The 26,558-nt window shown below is 39.8% G+C and overlaps 2 protein-coding genes across 7 annotated transcripts in view; one reads left to right on the forward strand and one right to left on the reverse strand.

The window, feature by feature from the left end:
* Positions 1-16,554, forward strand: part of LRRC17 (leucine rich repeat containing 17) — an 18,802-nt gene extending 2,248 nt beyond the window's left edge. Inside the window, exons 2-5 of one of the 2 annotated variants that reach the window (XM_011985465.1) lie at positions 3,285-3,440; positions 8,142-8,917; positions 9,542-9,543; positions 16,428-16,554. In XM_011985465.1, coding sequence (XP_011840855.1) covers positions 3,285-3,440; positions 8,142-8,539 — 554 coding nt within the window. In that variant the 3' untranslated portion in view covers positions 8,540-8,917; positions 9,542-9,543; positions 16,428-16,554. Of the gene's footprint in view, positions 1-3,284; positions 3,441-6,155; positions 6,207-8,141; positions 8,918-9,541; positions 9,544-16,427 lie in introns of those variants that run through there. The other variant, XM_011985466.1, reaches the window with a different exon arrangement.
* Positions 1-26,558, reverse strand: part of FBXL13 (F-box and leucine-rich repeat protein 13) — a 255,993-nt gene that overhangs the window by 131,051 nt on the left and 98,384 nt on the right. The window lies entirely within an intron of this gene.

The raw sequence follows: 26,558 nt of genomic DNA on the forward strand, positions 1-26,558 counted from the left end.
CAGCAGCCATGTGGCACAGGGAGGTTTGCATACCAAGACACCCTGTGAACGGTATATAATTCAGTCCCATAGGAGAGCAGTTACATACAGCGTCATAACCTGGGACATGCCATTCTAGGCTCTAGGTACCCACACACATGCTGTTTACAACTTCCAGGAAGACAGTAACATTCCCATTTACAGATGAGGAAAATGAGGCTCAGAGAGGTTCAGTCACTTGACCATGGGTCTCACAGGTAAGTAGCAAAGCTAAGAAGTGAATCTTGGTCTACCTGAGTCAGAGCCTATGTGCGCTCTACTTCACCCTGCAATCTTCCAGAATTAATCTGAGCATATTCAAACAATCAGCTGCCTCAACAATGCAAGCATTAGGGAATTTCGAAGAGTAAGTAAATGTAGTTTTTCTGTAGCCAGAGTGGGTAGAATTTCCCGGATATTGTTATGCTGAGTCCTTAGTGCTTCATGCTGAAGAGCATGTTTATTAGAATTTCCTTTGTGGTGCTTAGATTGAAAACTGGAATTACATATTTTTAATACTAATACAAAGCTACTCTCCTAGATTTTAGTTAGAATACTTGATATTGCTGAGGATCTAACCTCAAGCTACAGTGAATTTGCACTTGTTGTATCAGGTGTAAATGAGAAAAGTAAATAGTATTAAGTTTATTAATTATCTGAGAAAAATACCATCTACACAAGATTTAAAACTTCTACAAAGAGACTACACTGTGTTCTAAGAAGAGATAACATGTGAGGAAATATCTCTTTTTCGCTGCTTTTATGCTCTTGGGCCATTCCCTCCCCCAATGAGCCTATTTCTGCTTTTGTGTTTTTTCCTTTTTTCCCATAATATTTTTATCTTGAAAAACATCAGCTTATAAAAATATAAGTACATTTTTATTGCTTTCTTTCTTCAACTTATTGTTGTCTAAACACAACCTTCCAGAAATGCCCCATAAATTCATACCCCCTGCTTTAAAAATACACATCATTTACTGAAACACAATATAAATAAGGTTTCATGACATATACACTTAGCATATATAATATTGGGTCATCAAAGAACAACTTAAGTTTCTCCAAGTGTTAATGACTACGTAATTCAGAGCCTATTATTTTAGATTATAAGACGAAGGGTAGGCCACGTGCGGTGGCTCATGCCTGTAATCCCAGCACTTGGGGAGGCTGAGACAGGCGGGTCACTTGAGGTCAGGAGTTCGAAACCAGCCTGGCCAACAAGTTGAAACCCCATCTCTACTAAAAATACAAAACAAACAAACAAAAAATAGCCAGACATTGTAGCGGGCACCAGTAATCCCAGCTACTTGGGAGGCTGGGGCCTGAGAATCGCTTGAACTCGGGAGGCAGAGGTTGCAGAGAGTTGAGATTACGCCACCGCACTCCAGCCTGGGTGACAGAGCAAGCCTCTGTCTCAAAGGAAAAAAAAAAAAATGAAGGGTAGCTTTGTCTTTTAATACTATCAATACAAATGGTTTTCACTATGGTTTATATAAATCTAGTGATTCATTTCATGATTTTTTGTTATATTGCTGATTTCCATAAATTCAAAGGGAAAAGTCTTGTTTATTACATTCCCTTTGGTAGTGGCTGCCACAGAGCCATGTGCCTTAGATTGATGATGATAACTGGACTGTAACCTTTGAAAGTGAAAATACACAGAAGTTAAAAATCATGGCTAGAATTCAAGTGTGACAACCTGAGGTTCTGTACAAGTATACCACATACACATGGTCACAAATAGAGAACCTGCATACAGATTCCCCAACTCGGAGTTGAGCCTTGCCCAGCTGACTTGTAATGAGTCAGATGGTGTGTGTAGGGGACCTAATATGTGCCAGTTCAACCACACAGACCTCAATAATCACTATGTATTTTTCCCTTAAATATCTAATGGCAAGAAAAAGAAATAATAGCTTTATTCACTGAGAAACAGGTACTTTGCCAAGAAATCCTAGTTTTTCAAAGGGAATAAATGTGAGACTAATTGAAAGGCATATTTATGCCATATTGAGGTAAATGGATTTGCCAAGAATATGTGAAAGTCAGAGTTTTTAAACTGCTGTTACTTTCACATTGACCAGAATAGTTTACCATTTTTAAGGAGTTATTTTCCTTCTAACATCAGATGGGGGAGAGTTATGCAGGTACATTACCCTTAGCTGCCTCCCAAGTTAAGGGCACAATTTTACTACAGCTTGAACAATAGTTAAGAATTTCGTATATGCAATAAACAGGGCCATTTATGTCTCTTTTCTTACTATTACAAGCTTTCAGAGTACTTCTGAGGTGGCTGACAACCAAGAGAGCCTGCTAAATGGGGAAACTACCTGGAGAAATTTCCTAATTTCCTCCTCAAAATCAACAAGGTTTGGCTGGAGGAGGAGCAAGCTTGTAAGGGGTAATAATCAAGTAAATATGGTATTTGTTGAGGCATTTACCAAGAATTTGGGGTAGCAGTATATATGAAATGTACATACCACATAGTACCTGAACTAGAAATAAGGGAATTGATCAAATTCTCCTTCTGGTCTGGGGAAATGTATATTTATATACTCTTCATCAAAAGCAAACACTGTGCATCAGTATTTGCAATTCTCATTCAAGTTCTAAGGTAAAAGAAGTAAAGAATTTTTCTATTCATCAACACAGCAGATGAGATTTTCCTGTGTTTTTCTAAGCCACACTAGGAAAGCCTTTGCTTTGCATTTCCTGGTATTACTTGTGGATGCTATTTTTACCCTGGACTGCTGCTGACAATCCCAAAATGGATTCTGCAGTTTATATTCTTTTTCCAGCACCCACAGATCTGCCACATTGCCTAGGCCGAGTGTCAGAGTGTTCTCATAAACATTTTTTTCTACCCATTTATTTGTGGTTAACCCACTTTAGCTTGCCCTACAATGGTTGCTCTGTCATCCACCCTCATGTCCAGCCCAGCAGATGTGGGTTCAGTAAGCAAGTCCTGATAAACAGGCTGCTTTCTAGAACCTAGGAGGTGCTGACTCTGGTGACAAGGATGACCTACAGGTCTTAATGGCTTTATAGGGCCTTAGTGAGGACTCTGGCTTTCATCACAATGAGATGGGAAGTCACTGGAAGATTTAGCACATGCTAAGGCTTGTTTCATACCAACTTTCTTTGGCTTTAGATATTCCTTACCCCTTTTCTTTAAGAGCTGATTCTTCAATCACACAGATATAATGGTGACCGAGAAAATGGGGGCAAAAAGAGCATAATAACCTAAATATTATTAAATTTTCCAGAGTTGAAAAAAGTGCCAAACAACATCCCTCCAGATATTGTTAAACTTGACTTATCATACAATAAAATCAACCAACTTCGACCCAAGGAATTTGAAGATGTTCATGAGCTGAAGAAATTAAACCTCAGCAGCAATGGCATTGAATTCATCGATCCCAGTAAGTTCCCCTGTATAGCCCCTTCAATGGGTGGCAAGTGTTCTGTGATTTTTTTTCCTATGGCAACACTTATATACAGTAAATTTAGTTTAAAAATAACTGAACTAAACTAAATAATAAAGTACCAGTTTTAATTAAACATGACACTTATATTAGGAGTTGTTTGGCACTCAGAGAAATACTTGCCAAACTGCTGCTTTATGAAGTATGTAATACCACATATTACTACCATTTATTGTTAGCCCAAATAGTGTGTTATAGAATAGATTTTTAAAGTAATATATGGCAAATGGTCAGTAGTGTGCTAAAATGTAGTGATTTTTTTTTTTTTTTTTTTTTGAGATGGAGTCTCGCTTTTGTTGCCCAGGCCAGAGTGCAATGGTGTGATCTCAGCTCACTGCAACCTCTGCCTCCTGGGTTCAAGCAATTCTCCTGCCTCAGCCTCCCAAGTAGCTGGGATTACTTACAGGCATGTGCCACCGTGCCTAGCTAATTCTGTATTTTTAGTAAAGATGGGGTTTCATCATGTTGGTCAGGCCGGTCTCGAACTCCTGACCTCAGGTGATCTGCCCACCTTGGCTTCTCAAAGTGCTGGGATTACAGACATGAGCCACTGCACCTGGCCAAATGTAGTGATTTTTATTTATTTATTTTTTTTTTTGAGAAGAAGTCTCTCTCTGTCGCCCAGGCTGGAGTGCAATGGTGCAATCTAGGCTCACTGCAAGCTACGCCTCCCAGCTTCATTCTCCTGCCTCAGCCTCCCAAGTAGCTGGGACTACAGGCACCCACCTCCATGACCAGCTAATTTTTTTGGATTTTTAGTAGAGACGGGGTTTCACTGTGTTAGCCAGGATGGTCTCGATCTCCTGACCTCGTGATCTGCCTGCCTCGGCCTCCCGAAGTGCTAGGATTACAGGCGTGAGCCACCATGCCCGGACTAAATGTAGTGATTTTTAAAGGGAAATTCAAATTTGGAATTTTCTTTGCTATTCATTAAGCCCCATCTTGTTTAGAATAAATTAGAAACAAACTTCTAAGCACTAAGCTCATAAATTAGGATAAAATACGCTCAAACCAGAGCCAGACATATTATATCTAGTTCTAGATCAAGACCAATTCTCTTTCCCGTCCTTCAAATCTCTTCTCCATTTGCTAAGCAAAGCCACTGGCGAAAATGAGCTTGGTAAATTAAGTAAACACATCAGATTTGGAAAGAACTGAGAATTACTGCAATATTGACCAGATTTATAACATATATCACACAAGTGCTTTCACTAGGCTACTTCAATTTGAAAAGTTCTAACCATGAAAATGATTATTAAAATTATTAATAATGTAATGTAATGTTATAAACATTTTGAGTACAATTGTTTTCCCTGCTTTTCTTTGTGATAATCTAATAGCATTAATAGATCATTAGAATTTTAACACAATAAAAGTGAAAAATTAGAATGAACATTCTGGAGCCACAAGGGCATATTTTAGAATTAACATCTTTTTAAAAATTAGAAAATCATAATTTTTTAAAATTTCCCAAGGGACAGCAGTATGCTACACTTACACCTTAGCCTGTTACAGATGATGCTAACTTGGGAGTATGTTTGAACTGTGAAGTCAAAAGCAATTTTCATTTCTCAGTAAATGAGAATACTACAGACACCCTTCCCCCAAATGAAGTAAGCATTATATTAGTGTGCAAGTCAGTCACTGGTAGCCAGTGCTGTGTCCACAAAGCCAGGGCACAGGGTAAAGAATCTGGAAGTGGAGACGCTTTCTTGCAAGAAAAACTCATTTCGACCCCCTATGATTCCATCTCCAACCTGACCAATCACCACTCCCCACTTCCCAAGCACCCACCTAGCAAATTATCTTTAAAAACTCTGATGCCCGAATGCTCGGGGAGACTGATTTGAGTAATAATAAAACTCTGGTCTCCCACACAGCCAGCTCTGCGTGAATTACTCTTTCTCCACTGCAATTCCCGTCTTGATAAATCGACTCTGTCTAGGCAGCGGGCAAGGTGATCCCATTGGGTGGTTACAAACTAAAGAATCGCAGGACAAACAAAAGCTATTCCAAAGGTCCTTGGGCAAGTGTCTGATTTCCTTCTGCTGTCATCTACGAGCAAAGCCGTAGTTTACCAACTATCAATGCAAACCAAGTTTTAAAGCTGTCTCAAAAAAAAAAAAAAAAAAAGAAAGAGAGATTATAATAGTTATATGTCCTAAGTTAAATGTATTAAAGTAATGAGTAATAGTTACAACAAAACTAGTATATAAATAAAACTTGAGAAAAATGACAAGACAATGCAAAGAGATAGATAATAGTGCAAAATGGACTTGCCTTGCTTCTACTGATGTTTTTCACATGTTTTCCATAACTGATACTTTTCATCAGTTGTGGAATTCCCATAATTGCAGGGATTCCTTTTCTGTCCTTAGGATCCCCTGAAGGTCTTTTAATCTTGTTCACCAAATGTGTGCTCCTTGCTGACACAAAATGGTCTCTATCATCAGTGGTGGTACTCTCTTTTCCCTCTTTGTTCAATTCAATCTCAGGAACATATTTTCTACATTAATAAATATTTATTAAGCACCTACCAAATGCCAAGCACTTTCCTGGAACAAAAAGTTCTTTTGAAACAAAAAAGTATCTCAGCAGTTAAGGCAAAATAACCTAAAGAAGTTTTAAAATGAAAGGTCTCCTATATTTCAGGGTCTTTGGGATGAAACCCTACAAGTAGCCTTACTTGAATGATTTTTGCTGGTAAGTATACAAATGCAGTGGGAGTCGCCAGACTTTAAAAGACGTGAATAACAATCATATAAAATGCCAGATATTGTTGTGGAAAAGAGAAAGAAGATACCCTACTAGGGCGTTTTTACCTCCTTTAAGAAACAGACGAAAACTAGTTTTCCCAAGTGCCTGAATATATATGGTTTAAGTAACAATATACAACACTTTCAAAATAAAATGTAGGAATGTTTACATATGCTTTTAATCTCAAAGTCTAATGTCTTGAGAAAAGTAAATCTGTGAGATCACTCACTCACAGAATTTTAGCAAATAGAAAAATATCCAGTATCTTCAGAACACAAGGGCTGATCTTTTGTCCCCTACCCCCAAGACATTGCTTGGTACCAAAATAGAAAGTTATTTTTTTAAGGGGGAATTATGGGTTTTTTCTGAGAACAGATAATATGAAAATAGTTAATAGTAATGGTATGACCACATATTTTCCTAATTCAAAATAAGGACGCTATGCTCTACAAGGGTATTTTAAAACAATAATGAGATAATGTTTGAAATAGAAACAAAATATTTGTATTTCTGGAGTATCTGGCTGGTCCATATCAACTGGAATACAGATGACCCAAGTGTAGACTTCTTTGCTCTTAGAGGGGGAACAAAGCTTTTTGTTGTTTTATTTTCAGTTATATTTTGTATTGGTTTTAATTATCCAACCTCCAGCAAAATTAAATACATATGGATTCAAAGCTGATAGCTACCATAGTTTGCCAAAATACAACCAGATGTTTTCAAAATGTTGGAAAAAATTGTTTGTTTTGGGATTCTACAGGAATAGAACCCTTCCCCCAACACTGGGAAAAGTTTGTTTTCTAGGCATTTTCAGGGTTACTGATATCCCAGGGAACTGTCAAATCACCACCCAGCACATTTTTCATTTTTATCTGCACTTGTCTTACATGTGAAATATTTTCTTAATTCATTTCTCTTTTTTGTAGCATCTTTTTTTCCCCCAAGTATCAAAAAATAAAAATAAAAAATACATGAGCCCAAAATACATTTTTAAAAGCTAACTTAAAACTGAATATTGTATTCTAGTAAAACTAATCAAGGGAAAAGCTTTGAGTAACAATATATTTCACAATTTTGCAGTCAGACACGTTTACAATGGAGAAATATAATTAAAAACAAAACCTTCCTTCAATCCAGAAACTCTCTCCATAAAGGTGGTAATGAAACAAAACACTTTCATTATTGACTAAGCATTAAACTAGAATGTGATGCATATCACAGGCAATCCACTAAGAGACTGCAAAGACTCTTGCCCCTATGGAACCAGGCAGATACCACCCATTACAGGAATCTCGCGCCTATGTAGCCAAGCAGATACCACCCATTACATACACGTTTTCAGGACAAACAATAATGAGTCTGTAAGGAAGATTTGACAACACCTTTTGTCACACAAAATTCATCCTAACTTTACCTGATAAATGGGGTGACCATCTGTGTTAGCTTATTGGCCTTATTCAGAGAAAAATAAATTTCTGTCTGCATGACAGGAGGTAGTTTTGCAACCGGAAGCAAGTTCTCGCCAAAGTTAGGACCCCACCCTCCCACCAGAGCTGGGAGATGGCGGTACCATCTTCCTTGATGTTTACATTTCAAAGAGATAGCTCCCAGGTCCTTGAAAAAGGCATTCTTGCATCATAAAGGTGACAAAAAGCCTATCTGGTCTTCAAAAGGATTTAAAGACATTTCAAAGGGAGGAGAAAGTACTTATAGTTAAAAGTTTTCTAGAGTAAAAGCTCTGGGAAAAAGAAGGGAAGAGAAATCTCTTTATTTTCAAAGGGGAAAATTAAGCCTCTTTTTAAAACTTGTATTTGTCCTTTTGCTATACCATACAGTGATTAACTCAATTACTCAGGCTCAATAAATATTTTCTGTTTCCAGCTGCTTTTTTAGGGCTCACACATTTAGAAGAATTAGATTTATCAAACAACAGTCTGCAAAACTTTGACTATGGTGTATTAGAAGACTTGTATTTTTTGAAACTCTTGTGGCTCAGAGATAACCCTTGGAGATGTGACTACAACATTCACTACCTCTACTACTGGTTAAAGCACCACTACAATGTCCATTTTAACGGCCTGGAATGCAAAACGCCTGAAGAATACAAAGGGTGGTCTGTGGGAAAATATATTAGAAGTTACTATGAAGAATGCCCCAAAGACAAGTTACCAGCATATCCTGAGTCATTTGACCAGGACACAGAAGATGATGAATGGGAAAAAAAACATAGAGATCACACCGCAAAGAAGCAAAGCGTAATAATTACTATAGTGGGATAAGGTAGAAATTGTTCTCATTGCAATTAGTTTTGTATTTTCTATACTGGTGTTAGAAAACATATGTTTACATTTTGATTAACTGTGTTGCCTATTTATGCAGGGTAATCCAGCTAAAGGAAGCTTTCTTTAATTATGCTAAGTATTATTGTGACTATTATAATAATCAAGGGAATTGTCATCCTGTTTGCCTGTCCATTTGTGGAACAGCATCTGGTGATATGCAATTCCACACTGGTAACCTGCAGCAGCTGGGTCCTAATGATGGCATTAAACTTTCATAATGTCCTGTATAAATGTTTTTACTGCTTTTTGAAAATAAAGAAAAAAAAACTTGGTTCATTTTTACATGCCTTTCAATAGCTGTTTGTGCATACCTAAGTAGCAGGACGAGCCACAGACAAAACTCCTCAGACACCAAGTTAAAGAAGGAAGGGGTTTATTCGGCCAGAGGCATCAGCAAGACTCCTGTCTCAAGAGCCAAGCTCCCCAAGTGAGCAATTCCTGTCCCTTTTAAGGGCTTATAACTCTAAGGGGGTGCGTGTGAGAGGACTGTGATTGACTGAGCAAGCAGGGGGTACACGACTGGGGGCTGCATGCACCAGTAATTAGATCGGAACAAAACAAGATAGGGATTTTCACAGTGCATTTCTATACAATGTCTGTAATCTATAGATAACATAACCGATTAGGTCAGGGGTCGATCTTTAACTACCAGGCCCAGGGTGCAGCACCAGGCTGTCTGCCTGTGGATTTCATTTCTGCCTTTTAGTTTTTACTTCTTTCTTTGGAGGCAGAAATTGGGCGTAAGACGACATGAGGGGTGGTCTCCTTCCTTATTCCCCCCTTTTGAGACTTTCACTCATTTTATTAGTAGGAGTTCTCACTTTCATTTTCATTACCCATGTCTTCTTGCAAGACAGATCAATAGTGATTCACATAGTACACTTGTGCTGAAGCATTTTGGTGAACTAAGGTAGCAATGAAGCTTTTTATCATTTGAAGAAGTACAGGTAGCAAACAAGGGAGCAGTAGGCAGGTTCCTATTATTATTATAACTCCTATTATAAGAGTTTTAAATCCTCCTAGCGCTGGGAACCATTTTCCAAACATGGCCCCAGGATCAAATTCATGCCACACTTGCACGGGCACATGTGCCAGTTTTGTCATATCTCTAACTATGTCTTCAACTACTTGCCCTCGATTATCTATGTGTAGGCAGCAATTAGTAAGGTTAAATGTCCTACAGACCTCTCCTTCAGCTGCCAGCAAGTAGTCAAGAGCTAATCTATTTTGATAGATAGCATTTTTCATCGAGTTTCTTGCCAGGACAGAATAGTCAAGGCTCTGTCGGTTTTATTAGTGATTATTTTTAATACAGCTTGTAACCGTATGATTCAGTTGATCATGTAAATGGGGGTCTGGTATCCCCATGAGACGTCTTGTGCCTAAGTAGCAGGCCCAAAATATTGTATGATTCTCTCAGAGGGTCACTTATTATTTTTTAAATTTCCTATAGCTATGCTTCTCTTTTTGCAGGGAGCATAGACAGGGAAGCCCAGGAGTTCACCTGTTTTTATGGGCAGTAGGAAGAACGATGGTTTAATAGTGCCAATAACACAACTACTTGTCCGCTGGTCAGGCAGCTTAGCATAGACTCTATGTCCACATATCCAGCATAGCCCATTGGGGGCCGTCCAGTCCTGGGATTCTGGGTGGGCCTAAACGGTCTGCAACTATGGAAATTTACTGAATGGATTTTTCTCTGTGTGGTTTGAACTCCACCATGTAGTCTTTCTACAGGAAGGGTGAAGTCCTTCTCCACTCTTGCTATACAGTATTGTCTAATGATTGAGGCTTTTAGGACCTAGAAGTGATCAGGGTGATTCTTTTGGGCCAGAAAATTCATCAGGAACTGGGTCCGTAGGTACTAATTCTTGGGCTTCCTATCTCCTATTACAGTTCCTCCACTTATATAACATGAAGTGACATTGAGAGACTGGGCTACGTGCTCGGCTAGTTGCAAAAACAAATTTCTTGTTTTTCATGGAATTTCTGGTACTGGCACTTTTAGTTTATCATAAAAGCTTTGAAATACTGGCTCAGGAGAGTGTTTATAAACTTTTATTCAAACCACGATATTTACTCGAGGATCCAGTCCAGCCCCATTGATTGCTAAGGTCACACGGTCCTCTTTTTTCCAATGAGGATCTAGGGGATTGGTTATTACTAGCTCTAAGGGGTTACATTGTCCCTTAGTATAGGAAGGGCCATTTTTTCCTTTCTGAAGGTGGACTGGAACCTTTTCATTTTTTTATCCAAGTGGCCTAAATGACACAAGACCAGTATTTACATTTATTTCCACATAGTCCTAATTTATGACAGATGTACTTATTTTCTATCAGATAGCCTCTTTTCTAATTAAGAAAACTACACCTTATTTCTAACTTATTACTATTAATGACAGCACAGGCATCAAATTTTAAGGTGACTTGTTTGGGCACCCTTTTTCTTTTTCTGTTTTGGCTAACACTTTACTCGTATCTCTTATGAGCCCCTACCAGTCTTCAGTTCTTAATCTTATTTTAAAAACTGTGGCCATGGGAGGCTCAGATGGGTCATAATACACATCAGGTTGGTCATTTCCTGGGCTACATACCTTGTATAGAATAACGTTATACAAACAAGTTCTTTTTAGAGTTCCAGTACACTTATAATAACCATAAACTAATAGGACCGTAGCAACCTTTTGTCCTACTTGATGTATACACTGGGAACAGCTCTCAGTCTGAGGAAGGTCAGTTGAAATCCTTACTGTACAAGTCCAAACTTTAAGGAAAATGAGTCCCACGATGAATTTCCTCATGCTTCGGCTGTGCATGGACCAGTCGGTTTCCGGGTGTGACTGGGGTAGGGCTTGTCGTCTTCTTCAGAGTCACATTGCAGGGGTTGGTGAAGCTGCTCCCATCCACGTACTGCTCACAGTCTACTGATGTTTAAGGAGGTCTCAGAGGTCGGGCCTGCTAGAATAAACTGAGTCCAACACCTCTACACAGTTATGTTCAACTGGGCTCTCTGATACCGGGAGCAAAGTGGTAGGGTTTAGGGTGTTGCAAACTTCAATGGTTATGTGGGGATTTTCACATAGCACGCTTTGGTGCTTGGTTAATCTAGCATTTGTTAACCAATGATGTCCTTTGGTATTTATTAAAGTTACCACAGCATGGGGGGTCTTTATATTCAGGTTTTGCCTAAGGGTTAGTTTATCTGCTTCTTGTGCTAACAGGGCCATTGCTGCTAGGGCCCTTAGACCAGGGCGCCAGACTTTGGAAACCCTGTCTAGTTGTTTTGAGAGATAGGCCACTGGCCTTGGCCAGGACCCCACATTCTGGGTTAAAAGTCCAACTGCCATTTTTTCCCTTTCTGACATATAGAGTGTAAAGAGTTTTGTTAGGTCAGGCAGCCTCAGGGCTGGGGCCGACATGAGTTTTTCTTTTAACGCATGAAAAGCTCGTTGCTGTTGGTTGTAATAGACGTAGTTTATCTAATCTACAATTTTACTAACGGTCACCCACCAAAATATTGACTCAAATCCTCCAGCTATTTGATTTTAAGCTTTAAATTGATCTGGTATTCCTAGTGGGACTCCAATTGCGTCTAAATAGACATGAGAGTCGGAAGACCCATAAGGGACTTCTCTCACTTTACGATGTCTTATTTTTTTCCCTTCTGGTTGATGAAATGCCAGGGTGAAAGGGATAGCCAACTGTACTAAAGTACAAGTACCACTCCAGTTATTCAGCAGAGTGCCTGTAAAGGTCCACCACCATACTACCACACATCCGCTCAGGGATGAACAAAGGCTGACTGATTGATAAGCTCCTGAAAATTCTTAAGCTCACTGCATCCTTTCAGGTCTCCAAAGAAGGCTAAGTTTCCTCCCTGTCGTGAGAGACATGAAGTGAACGTAGTGTTGGGAGACAGAGGCTGGATGGCCCTCGGGGGCTGACCCGCAGGGTGCCAGACTTTGGGATGTAACAGAGAGAGCTTCGCAGGACTTATTACTCCAGGCTGTAGAATCCGGGAAAAGAGCTACTATGCAGCCCACACCTGGTCGACTGGAGGACCACCTTAGTGGAAAGGGGACAATCTGGGCCTCTGGCCTGCCATGTGCACATGCGTAACAATTGCTTTTGTTTAACATGCAGATGGAATATTTGATACATTTTAACCAGGCATCTGCATCTTGGTATCCTGTCTTAATTGCTAAAGTTTGTTTTAAGACTTTAACTTCTATGCTCCTCTAGTAAAATGAATGTATGGTTTTAGGAAATAACAAAAACTGGTTGGGGCAGTCCATCCTTGCTCTTTAGTGGTCCACAAAACGTTGGACCAACTATGGCATGAAAGCTCTACATCGGGGGGCAAGACTCCTGGTTGGCACTAGGGTCTTTATCGAAATCTCCCCAGATTAAATAGTCCTTGTTTACTAATGCCCAGTCTGAGGACAGCAGGAGGGACAGAAGTACTTTTCTGAAGTAGAGAGCAGTCTTTGACTTGGCAAGTCCCCACAGGGTATAACAAGGCAAGCATTAAATGCAATAGTTTGAGGAAAAATCAACTTGGTTATGTTAATAACCAGATGGTCAGCAATAGAACGAGGAAAGAAGAAAAAGTGATAGAATAGATGAAAAGAGTTAAATTTTTCTTAGCTTTAGTTTGGTAGGGTTTTCCCCTGGGACTATGGCCCACAACTCTGGAGGAGGTGGTGCTTTCTTGACTCGGGTGTGAAGAATCCATCCTCCTTTTTTTTTTTTTTTTGCTGTACGAACAGCAGTCTTGGTGATTAGCAGCACAAGGTAGGGTCCTTCCCAGGCTGGCTCGAGTTTTTCTTCTTTCCACCTTTCAATGAGAACGTGATCTTCAGGCTGGTGCTGGTTTACCGGAAATTCTAGGGGTGGTACATGTGCTAAAAGACTTTTAGTTTTTTGCTTTTTTTTTTTTTTTGCGAGAAAAGAAAGTGGAAGATAAACTAAGTATATAATTTTTAAGAAACTGACCTTTTGTTTTAAATGTGGGGACCTTGGCAGTGGACTTTATACTCCTTAGTGCCTTTTTAGTGAGAAATTTCCTTTAGCACCTATTTTTATTAGTTTTTAAACCAAAGAAAGCCAAATACCATTTTACATCTAACAATGCTTCTCGTATGATTTTTATACCAGATAAGCTAAATTTTATCTTTATATTAGTGTGTTATTAATGTTAAACCTAATTTTAATAAAATCTTGCAGACATATTTATCTAATTTTTAATGTTTGACCATAAGGTAAGATTTCATACACTCTTTTTAACCTTCTATAATTTTTGCTAAAGAGCAGGTTGGTGCTTTAAGAAAAACCTGTTATGCTTTTACTTTAATGTCCAGTTCACAGAAAAACTGGATGATATTTCTTTAACTTTAGCTAATATGTTTACACACAGAATTTTCTTTACAATTAATGTTTTAAAACTTGCTTAAACCTTCAAAACAATAATTTTTTAAAACTTTTTAATGTAGGTAAAAATGTACATTCTTATGCCTCTTTATAATCCTTTTACCAAAAGTATATTTTACTTTTCTTATACACCTTGCACAAAAACCGGTTTTGTTTTTTTTTTCCAATAGTTTAACATTCAGGAGGCCTAGTTACTTTTAAATTATACAACATTTTTTTCATACATTTTTTAAACACACTTTTTTTATAACCTTTTTTTTCTTTCATGACTTTTACAGGCAATTTTTCGACGTGCCTCAACTTTCTGACTTATTACAAATATTTCTTTTTTTAAACAACTAGTTAATTTATTTCAGGACAAAAATTTACCATGTAATACTCTTTCTATATAAATTCCGCCCCCCTCCTTTTTTTTTCTTTTTTCTTTCCTTAGGCTACTTCTGAACTGGTGAGGTGTGCTCACAATGAGGTTTCCTCTAAAAGTTATTTATTTATTTTTACCTTTTTTTTTTGTTAGCAAAGCAGTTGCCGCTACAGATTGAATGCATTTGGGCCATCCGTGGGTTTTTGGGTAAAGGATTTTTGATAGGAAGGTCTCAGTGCTTTCGGATACGCCCTTGTTTACACTGACAACAAAGTGGTACCGGAGTTTTATAGGGTTACGAGAATACCTTCAATTATCAATTATAGGTTTTAAATTTACCTTGGCTTTTAAAGAAATAGGGTACACTTTTTTTCCTTCTCTCTCTTTCTCTCTTTCTTTCTCTCTTTGACTTTGTCTCTCTCTGATTTTCCTTTTGCCTCTGTCTCTTCTCTCTGCCTCTCTCTTTCTCTGTCTCTCTCTCTTCTCTCTCTCTCCTTGACTCACTCTTTGTCTGTTTCTTCCTCTCTGTCTCTTCCTCTCTCTTTGCCTCTTGTCCTCTCTGTATCTTTCCTTTCTCTCTCTCTGCTGGTCTTTCCTTGCCTCTGCCTGCCGCTTATGCTGCTGTTCTCTCAACCACTGTGTGTTGGGGGCGGGGGGTCTAAAACCAGCTGGTCTGGGTTCCCTGGCTTACAGATTACCTTGTGCCATACCTTTGAAACAAGGGGCCTGTCCAGGCTTCCTTCTAATGGCCAACCTACCTCTAATGCTGGTCAGTCTATCTTACACAAAGTTTTAAGTTTTCCTGGTGTCACAGTACTACATAGTCTCCCTTAAATCCTTTTTTTGAAATTTTTCAACATAGTTCCTAGTAGGGTGGGCTCATTTGTGCCTAACCTATGCCTCTTTGAGACAAAACACCACGCTCACACCACACGCACACCACAAAACAAAGAACGGGTAAAAAGGGCACACACACAGTTTGGCAGTTTGCACCAAAACAAAATCAAAACCAAAATCAGAGTATCCAGAAATCCAAGCCAGGTCAAAACCAAAACCAAAGTATCAAGCAATCCAAGTCAAGTCAAAAACAAAAACCAAAGTGCCCAGTATAGGCACACCGTGGGTGATCAGGCTACGCTTCCACTCAAATGGAGTAGGCAAGTTCCCAAGACCAATCCTGTCAAGCAATTCAAACCAAGTCAAAACCAAAACCAAAACCAAAGTGCCGATAAAGGCACACCATGGGTGATCAGGCCACGCTTCCACTCAAACGGAGTGGGCAAGTTTCAAAGACTAGTCTTACCAAGTTTTAGATGTCCAGATTCCAAGTGCTCATTCCTTCCCGGCGTTCAGCCACTGTGTTGATTCTCCACCAGGGCCTGCCACACACTGTTCTGGCAAGGCGTCCCACCAGGGAAAATGCCTACCTGGGAGCGCTCTCAGGATCGCATAGCTCGGGCTGGTCAGAGTCCCCCGCAGGGATGTTCCACAGGGCAGGCTTAAGCCACCTAATGAGCTGCCTCAACCATCCGCCATTCACCTTGCTTCCTGGTCAGGGAACCAAGAAATGTAGCAGGACGAGCCACAGACAAAACTCCTCAGACACCGAGTTAAAGAGGAAGGGGTTTATTCACCAGGGGCATCAGCAAGACTCCTGTCTCAAGAGCTGAGCTCCACAAGTGAGCAATTTCTGTCCCTTTTAAGGGCTTATAACTCTAAGGGGGTGCATGTGAGAGGGTCACGATTGATTGAGCAAGCAGGAGGTATGTGACTGGGGGCTGCATGCACCGGTAATTAGATCGGAACAAAACAAGATAGGGATTTTCACAGTGCATTTCTATACAATGTCTGTAATCTATAGATAACATAACCGATTAGGTCAGGGGTCGATCTTTAACTACCAGGCCCAGGGTGCAGCGCCAGGCTGTCTGCCTGTGCATTTCATTTCTGCCTTTTAGTTTTTACTTCTTTCTTTGGAGGCAGAAATTGGGCATAAGATGATATGAGGAGTGGTCTCCTCCCTTACCTAAAGATGATCAAAATGATTTTATACAAATGCTACTATAATAAAATGTCATTCCCCACCCCTCTACTTTTTTTCAGTAAGTCATCTTATACATTAAATAAATTTCCATTTCTGATTTATGTGCATTCCAAAATCAGGTCCTGATACATCCAAATTCTCAACCACTCTTCACTGATCCTTGCAAAACACTGTCAAGCTAGACCTGAAAGAGAACTGTCACAAACAGTAAGTAGAGAATGCAAGAATTATGTTGGAAGCTGGTTGGAAGCTAGGACCCTGATTAACAGCTGTAGATGGTGTGAAGCACAAGCCCTGAAGAGGTATAAACACTGGTGAATGTGGAAACACCATTTTTGTTTCTTTTTGTTTTTGTTTTGAGCGGGGTTCACACTGGGAATCCACCTGTCCATGAGAAAGGGCCCTTCCTGCTAAGCTAGTATGTCAAGGACCATAAAATAAAGAATGAAATTAGGATTTGGGTGCAGTATTTGGGATGAAGCCAGAATAAAATATAGGAAATAATATGAGGCCACTGAGGGAGGAGGTGGTGCCCAAAAGAAGCCCCGTGATTTGGGTTTGCAGGTTAAAATGAGCTCACCTAGAGAACTAGATCACCAGCAAAAGAGGAAATCAGTGGAGGATTTTAGACCCTGATCCCATCAGTTTGCATTTAGATAGTCATATTCTACAAAGAGAAAAATAAAGTGAAAAGAAATATACACACGTCCTTAGTGAGATACTACTTTTTCCTCTTAATATACAATTTCCTTTCATGCTGAGTTGAATACGTTTTCATTTCTTCTATCAAGGTATTCCTACAAAGTTTAGCAAATAACCACCTTATTTGATATTTGCACAAACTCCCAAAGCATGGAAGATGGTATATAACAAATAGTATTAGGCACTTTTCTTTTTCTGAGATGGGAGTCTTGCTCTGTTGTCCAGGCTGGAGTGTAGTGGTCCAATCTCAGCTAGCTGCAACCTATGTCTCCCAGGTTCAAGCGATTCTCCTGCCTCAACCTCCCGAGTAGCTGGCATTACAGGTGCTCACCACCATGCCTGGCTAATTTTTGTATTTTTAGTAGAGACAAGGTTTCACCATGTTGGTCAGGCTGGTTTTGAACCCCTGACTTCAAGTGATCCACCCACCTCACCCTCCCAAAGTGCTGGGATTACAGGCGTAAGCCCCACACTCAGCCACACATTTTTAAAGCACATGCTACATGCCAGACACTGTGCTAAGAGCTTCACATATTCCACTTCTAATTCTCACAAAATCCCTCTGAGGTAGGTAATACTGTCTGCCTTTTATAGATGAGGAATCAAGGTGGAGAGGTGAGGTAACTTGGACAAAATCACACAGCTGGAAAGTGGCAGGGCCAGGATTGAGATCTGCCTAAGCCCTTTCTGCTATGCAGGGCTGCACAGCATTGTAAAAGTTACCCTTGTTTGTGGCTGTCTGGCACCAGAACTTCCAGAACTAAACCCCAAAGAGGAGCAGGTACCAGGAAAGTAGGGGAGCACTCATGAGGGCAGTTAGCAGGAGAAAGTCTTTTGTCCAAGACATTTAGATCTGTATTTATATACAGGAAACAAAGAGAATGGGAAGCCGGAAGAACTGCCAGAGCTAATGCTTCAGTAAATAACTCTGGATTGTGAGGTTCTATTTTTATTTTATTTTATTTATTTATTTATTTATTTTTGAGACAGAGTTTCGCTCTGTCATCCAGTCTGGAATGCAGTGGTGCAATCTTGGCTCACTGTAGCCTTCGCCCCCCGGGTTCAAGCGATTCTCCTGCCTCAGCCTCCCAAGTAGCTGGGATTACAGGCGCCCGCTACCACACCCGGATAATTTTTGTATTTTTAGTAGAGATGGGGGTTTTGCCATGTTGGCCAGGCTGGTCTCGAACTCTTGACTTCAGGTGTTCTGCTCACCTCAGCCTTCCAAAGTTCTGGGATTACAGGCGTAAGCCACTGAGCCTGGACTGGATTGTGAGGTTCTAACCACTCTGCCCAGTGGTTTGGGTCAGAGGTGGGGACTTAGAGACATTACTTCTTCATGCAAATCCCTACATTGTTCACTATGAGGCATGAAAGCCAGCTATTACATTTCAAACGTTACCAGAGAGATGTAACAAGTTCATTTATTTACAAATTCATTTATTATTGTTCATGAGCATCAGAGTGGAATTTTAAGGACATAGGAGCTGAAAGAGCCAAGATTTGATGATGGAAAAAGCCTGGTGTGACAAGAGAATCATATTGGAGGCAAGAGGATTCTGGAATGAAATGAGACGAAACCTGATTCAGAGAAAGGGCCCAAGTTGTTCTCTGGTATAATTTTTAGAGGCTAGTTAGGGATTTTATTGGTTGATTTTTATATTCAATTTAATCCCCAGGGATGTATTTGGAAATAAAGCTCCTGAACACATCAAAACAGAAATTAATCCAGGACATCCAAAAGTAAGTCAGTAGGCATTCCTAACATCTCTCAGGGTCAAGACCAAAGTGGATTTTCATTTGCCCCTCTTCTACATCGGAGTTAAACTTTTTCAGGGAAGTGTAGTTGATTCACGATGGAATGAACAATTAGACACTTCCTCTTTCACCAATTTCTTACTTGACAGTTACTCTAGTAACTTGCCTTTGGATGTCTCTTTTTTACGACAGACAATACAAGTTCATAAGGTTACAAAAATCAGTATATTTTATGGTAGTAAAAATTACTACTGTCCTGAGATATACATATTTGAATGTATGTATCACTTGAGTATTTGGATAAAATAAGTTAAAAACAAAACAAAACAAAACAACCTTTCCTAGTCGTAAGATTCTCTGATTTTTCTGAAGTAAACAAGATTTACTATAAACAGAGTCCTCCTGAGCCATGAGGTGGCTGTGACCTAATGCCTGGTTACTTGAAAAAGATATTCAACTTTAAGCAGCACTGCTTTTCATTCATTCACCATTCCATCCTCTGGAGCCTATACCCTGGATCAATTCATGTCTGTTTCTGAGAAATCTTGAGTCTCCTGCTCCGGCAAATTGGCAAATCGAAGGGATTCAGTAATGAGGATCTGTTTTTTTAATGAGTCGGAGTCTCCCTCTGTCACCCAGGCAGGAGTGCAATGGCACCATCTTGGCTCACCACAACCTCTGCCTCCCGGGTTCAAGTGATTCTCCTGCCTCAGTCTCCCGGGTAGCTGGGATTACAGGCACCCGCCAACACGCCTGGCTAAATTTTATATTTTTAGTAGAGACAGAGTTTCACCATGTTGGCCAAGCTGGTCTCAAACTCCTGACCTCAAATGATCCACCCACCTCGGCTTCCCAAAGTGCTGGGATTATAGGACCACAATGCCTGGCCAATAATAAGGATCTACTTGTCTAAATTCTGTAAGTCTGTGCCCTCATCTGCCTTTTAAGGATTTCTTTTTTTTTTGACACGGAGTCTCACACTGTCGCCCAGGCTGGAGTGCAGTGGCGCTATCTCGGCTCACTACAACCTCTACCTCCCGGGTTCAAGCAATTCTCCTGCCTCAGTTTCCGGAGTAGCTGGGACTACAGGCACCCGCCACCACGCACAGCTAATTTTTTGTATTTTTAGTAGAGACAGGGTTTCACCGTGTTAGCCAGGATGGTCTCGATCTCTTGACCTCATGATCCGCCTGCCTCGGCCTCCCAAAGTGCTGGGATTACAGGTATGAGCCACCAAGCCCAGCCTTTTTTTTTTTTTTTTTTTTTTGACACAGTCTTGCTCTGTCACCCAAGCTGAAATGCGGTGGCATGATCTTGGCACACTGTAACCTCCACCTCACGGGTTCAAGCAATTCTCATGTCTCAGCCGCCCAAGTAGCTGGAACCACAGTCGCACGTCACCACACCTGGCTAATTTTTGTATTTTTAGTAAAGACAAGGTTTCGTCATATTGGCCAGGCTAGGCTCAAACTCCTGGCCTCAAGTGATCCACGTGCCTTGGCACTGTGCCCTGCCTTAAATATTTTAAGATAACATTCTACATTTAATTTTCTAAAATTTTACTGGTATAAGGGTTACAACTGTTGTGTTCAGTCAGCCAAACAGCCCAAAAGAGCAGCCAATATTTATCTTCAATCCAACTGTCAGAAAACCAATCTTCCCAGAAATGTGTGTAATTCTCCACACACCAATAGATGAACTGATCTTAGCTGGGGTAGGGGGTGGGGGTGGGGCAGGAGAAACAATAGAAAAACTAAAACATCTCTGAAAAAAAAATTCTTTTATTTCAGTTTCAAGGGTATATGTATTAGGCTTGTTATATAGGTAAACTCATGTCACGGGGGTTTGTTGTATAGATTATTTAGTCACCCAGGTATTAAGCCTAGTATGTGTTAGTTATTTTTGCTGATCCTCCCCCTCCTCCACCCTCCACCCTCCAGTAAGCCCCAGTGTCCATCATTCCCCTCTATGTATCCATGTGTTAAGAATGGTTTTTATCTTTGATACACTCAAGTTTGCTGGAATTAAAATGGGTTTGATTAAACAATTTTCAGTAAATAATTTTCAGTAAATTAAAAATATTACCAAGTTAAGACAGACATTACCTTTGCTTCCTTAAAAAAGATCAAGGTCTACTCAGGCTTGAATGCTCAGTTGTTTCTGTGATGAAGACAATGGTACTAAGAAGTACACTTCCAGATAAACACTATGTGAAATATATTTTAGACACAAAATATTAAAAATTTAAACAAAGAAAATGTTTACAGGTTATCTTGACCTCAGATACATATATCAACATATATATCTTATGTATGGTGGTTAAAACCTCACAATCCAGGCTGGGCATGGTGGCTCACACCTGTAATCCCACCACTTCAGAAGGCTGAGGCAGGCAAATCACTTGACGTCAGGAGTTCAAGACCAGCCTGGCCAACACGGCGAAATCCCATCTCTACTAAAAGTCCAAAAATTAGCCAGGCATGCTGGTGCATACCTGTAATCCCAGCTACTCAGGAGATTGAGGCATGAGAATTGCTTGAACTGGGGAGGTGTGGTTGCAGTGAGCCAAGATTGCACCACAGTACTCCAGTCTGGGCGAACAAGCAAGTCTCTGCCTCAAAACAAAAACAAAAACAAAACAATAAGAAAACAACCTGGTTAAAAATGGGCCAAAGTCCTTAACAGACACCTCACCAGAAAGATAGAAGCATATGAGAAGATACTCCATAACAAATGTCATCAGGGAAATGTAAATTAAAACAGTAATGAGATACCCCCACACGCCTATTAGGATGGCCAAAATCCAGAACAGTGACAGCACCAAATGCTGATGAGGATATAGAGCAACAGGAATTCTCATTCATTGCTGATGAGAATGTGGAGCAACAGGAACTCTCATTCATTGCTGATGAGAATGCAAAATGGTACAGCCAACTTTGGAAGACAGTTTGGCACTTTCTTACAAAACAGCACATACACTTACCATACAATCCAGCAATCATGTTCCTTGGTATCTACCCAAAGGAGTTGAAAGCTTCTGTCTATACAAAAACCTGCACACAAATGTTTATAACAACTTTATTCATATTTGCTCAAACTTGGAAACAACCAAGATGTCTTTCAATAGGTGAGTTAATAAATTGGTGATACATTCAGACAATGGAATATTATTCAGCACTAAAAAAATGATCTATCAAGCCGTGAAAAGATATAAAAGAAATTTAAGGGCACACTAATAAGTGAAGGAAGCCCATCTGAAAAGGCTACATACTGTATGATTCCAACTATATGACATTCCAGAAAAGGCAAAACTATATAGACAATAAAAAGATTGGTGGTTGTCAGGAACTAGCAGGGTGAGGGGGGATGACCAGGCAGAGCACAGAGGATTCCTAAAGGAATGAAACTACTCAGCACAATATTATAATGGCGAACACAAATATCACTGTAAATTTGTCCAAAGTCATACCACATACAACACTAAGAGTGAACCCTATATAAAGTATGGACTTTGGGTGATAATGATGTGTAAATACAGCTTCACCAATTGTAACAAGTGTGTCATTCTTGTTGGTAATGTTGATAGTGGGGAGGCAATGTATGTGTCGGGGAAGGAGGTATATGGGAAATCTCTATACCTTTTGCTCAATTTTGCTGAGAACCTGAAATTTCTCTTAAGAATAAAGTTTATGGCTGGGCACAGTGGCTCACACCTGTAATCCTAGCAGTTTAAGAGGCCAAGGCGGGTAGATCACCTGAGGTCAGGAGATCGAGAGCAGCCTGGCCAACATGGTGAAACCCCGTCTCTACTAGCGGAGGTTGCAGTGAGCCAAGATCAAGCCACTGCACTCCAGCCTGGGCAACAGAGCAAGACTCCATCTCTAAATAAATAAATAAATAAATAAATGTTAATTTAAAAAAAAAGAAGAAAAGAAAAGAAAGTTCTTAAATCAATAACCTAACTTTTAGCCTGAAGAAACTAGCAAAGAAGAGCAAACAAAACCCAAGTCAACCAGAATAATAAAGACTAAAGTGGACTGGGTACAGTGGCTCACACCTGTAATCCTAGCATTTTGGAAGGCTGAGGCAGGAGGATCTCTTGAGTTCAGGAGTTCAAGACCAGCCTGGGTAACACAGTCAGATCCCGTCTCTACAAAATTTTTTTTTTAATTAGCCAGGTGTGGCCACCTGTAGTCCTAGCTACTTAGGTGGGAGGTGGAAGGATCACTTAAGCCCAATAGGTTGAAGCTTCAGTAAGCTGTGATCATGCCAGTGTACTCCAGCCTGGGAAACAGAGTGAGACCCTCTCACCAAAAAAAAAAAAAAAAAAAAAAAAAAAAAATTGGAGTGGAGATAAGCAAAACAGAAAATAGAAAATAGAGAATTAACAAAAATAAGGTTTTTTTGAATATCCATATTTATAGTAGTATTATTTGCAATGCCTAAATGATTGAAGCAACTTTAGTGTCTATTATTGGAAGAATGGATAAACAAAATGTGGTATATACATAAAATAAAATATTATTTACCCTTAAAACGGAAATTCTGACACATGCTAAAAGGAGTAAACCCTGATGATACTGTGCTAAGTGAAGTAAGCTAGGCACAAAAGAACAATTATTGTTTGATTCCACTTATATGAGGCACCTAGAGTCATCAAATCCATAGAGATGGAAAGTCGAATGGTGATTGCCAGGACTTAGGAGGAGGGAGAAAAGAGGATTTAGTACTTAATGGGTACAAACTATCAGTTTTGTGAGCTGAAAAAGTTCTGGAGATGCATCAGTGATGATGGTTGCACAAGAACGTGAATATACTTAATGCTACAGAACTGTACACATAAAAGTGGTTAAAACGGTAATTTTTATGTTATCTATTTTTTACAACAATGAAAAAAGAACCAAACAGTTGGCTGAAACAATCAACAAAATTTGCAAACCTTTACCTAGACTAACCAGGAAAACAAAAAGAAAGACTAATAGTACTAAAATTAGAAATGAAAGTGGGTACATTAGTACTGACTTTACAGAAGTAAAAAGGATCATAAGAGAATATTATGAACTGTTGTACCCCAACAAATTAGATAAACTACATGGAACTGACAAATTCCTAGAAACACATGAACCACCAAAATTGACTCGAGAAGAAACAGAAAATCTAAACAGCACTGTAATAAGTAAAAATACTAAATCAGCAATCAAAAAACCTCCAACAAGGCCAGGCTCATGCCTGTAATCTCAGCACTTTAGGAGACTGAGACAGGTGAATCACTTAAGGTCAGCAGTTCAAGACCAACCTGGCCAATGTGGCAAAACCCTGTCTCTACTCAAAATACAAAAATTAGCCAGGCATGATGGCACTTACCTGTAATCCCAGCTACTCAGGAGGTTGAGGCAGAAGAATCGCTTGAACCCGGAAGGCAGAGGTTCCAGTGAGCCAAGATTGCACCACTGCACTCCAGCCTGGGTGACAGAGCGAGAATCCATCTCAAAACAAACAAACAAACAAAAAACCTCCAAGAGAGAGCCTAGGGCCAGATAGCTTCATGGGCAAATTTTACCAAACATTTAATCCTCAAATCTTAAACCAAACATCAATCCTCAAACTCTTTCCAAAAAAATACCTCATACCTCATTCGATGAAGCCAATATTATCCCGATAAGGAAGCCAAAGACACCACAAGAAGGAAAAACTACAGAGTAATATTCCTTTTAAATACAGATGCAAATATCCTTTTAAAAATATTAGCGGCCAGGCACAGTGGCTCAAGCCTGTAATCCCAGCACTTTGGGAGGCTGAGACAGGCGGATCACGAGGTCAGGAGATCAAGACCAACCTAGCTAACCCAGTGAAACCCCGTCTCTACTAAAAAATACCAAAAAAAAAAAAAACTAGCTGGGTGAGGTGGCAGGCGCCTGTAGTCCCAGCTACTCTGGAGGCTGAGGCAGGAGAATGGAGTGAACCCAGGAGGCGGAGCTTGCAGTGAACTGAGATCCGGCCACTGCACTCCAGCCTGGGCGACAGAGAGAGACTCCATCTCAAAAAAAAAAAAATGTTAGCAAACAGAGTCCAGCAGCGTATTAAAAGGATTATACACCATGATGTACGAACAAACGAGACTGATCTCAGGAATTCAAGGGTGGTTCAACAGACAAAAAAAAAATCAATCAATGTGATATACATGATATTAATAGAAGGAAGGAGGGGAAAACCATTTCAGTTGACTCAGAAAAGGCATTTGACAAAATCCCATTACCCCTTTATAAGAACACTCAGCAAAGTAGGAATATATAGGAGCTTCCTCAATGAGCAATTGTGTAAGAAAAGAAACAAAAGGCAGAATGGGTATGAGCCTTCTCTTTGGGCTGATGAAAATGGTCTAGAATTAAATAGTGATGGTTGCTCAACATTGTTAATATAATAAAAACCACTGAGTTGTACTCTTTAAAATGGTTAAAAAGGTGAATTTTATGTTACATAAAATGTACCTCAATAAACAAAAGCTTCCAGATAAGCATGCCTTGCTATTTCTCAGAAACTCATTCCACTATTCAACTACCATTGCTATCATGAAAATCTTAGGTCAAACTGAAACCCTGAATGTTGCATCTTGAGTCCATTTCCTTCCTTCAGAAAATGTAGATTTATTTAATAGTATATTTTCTATGTATATTTCATATGTGTATATATGTGTGTATACACATATAGGGAAAGAGGGACAGACAAACAGAGAGACAAGAGGCGTTCCAAGATGGCCGAATAGGAACAGCTCTGGTCTGCAGCTCCCAATGTGATCAACGCAGAAGATGGGTGATTTCTGCATTTCCAGCTGAGGTACCTGGTTCATCTCACTGGGACTGGTTGGTCAGTGGGTGCAGCCCACACAGGGCGAGCCAAAGCAGGGCAGGGCATTGCCTCACCTGGAAAGTGCAACGGGTCGGGGGATTTCCCTTTCCTAGCCAAGGGAAGCTGTGACAGACTACCTGGAAAAACGGGGCACTCCTGCCCAAATACTGCACTTTAATATTCTTAAAATAATTTTCAACCCAGAATTTCATATCCAGCCAAACTAAGCTTCATAAGTGAAGGAGAAATAAGATCCTTTACAGACAAGCAAATGCTGAGAGATTTTGTCACCACCAAGCCTGCCTTACAAGAGCTCCTGAAGGAAACACTAAACATGGAAAGAAACAACTGGTACCAGCCACTGCAAAAATATGCCAAATTGTAAAGACTATCACTGAGATGAAGAAACTGCACCAATTAACGGGCAAAATAACCGGCAAATATCATAATGACAGAATCAAATTCACACATAACAATATTAACTTTAAATATAAATGGGCTAAATACCCCAATTAAAAAATACAGACTGGCAAATTGGATAAAGAGTCAAGACCCATCAGTGTGCTGTATTCAGGAGACCCATCTCACATGAAAAGACACACACACACAGGGTCAAAATAAAGGGATGGAGGAAAATCTACCAAGCAAATGGAAAGCAAAAAAAGCAGGGGTTGCAATCTAGTCTCTGATAAAACAGACTTTAAACCAACAAAGATCAAGAGAGACAAAGAAGGCCATTACATAATGGTAAAGGGATCAATTCAACAAGAAGAGCTAACTATACTAAATATATATGCACCCAATACAGGAGCA

Source organism: Mandrillus leucophaeus, unplaced genomic scaffold, assembly GCF_000951045.1.
Source record: "Mandrillus leucophaeus isolate KB7577 unplaced genomic scaffold, Mleu.le_1.0 Scaffold284, whole genome shotgun sequence".
Classification (NCBI taxonomy): domain Eukaryota; kingdom Metazoa; phylum Chordata; class Mammalia; order Primates; family Cercopithecidae; genus Mandrillus; species Mandrillus leucophaeus.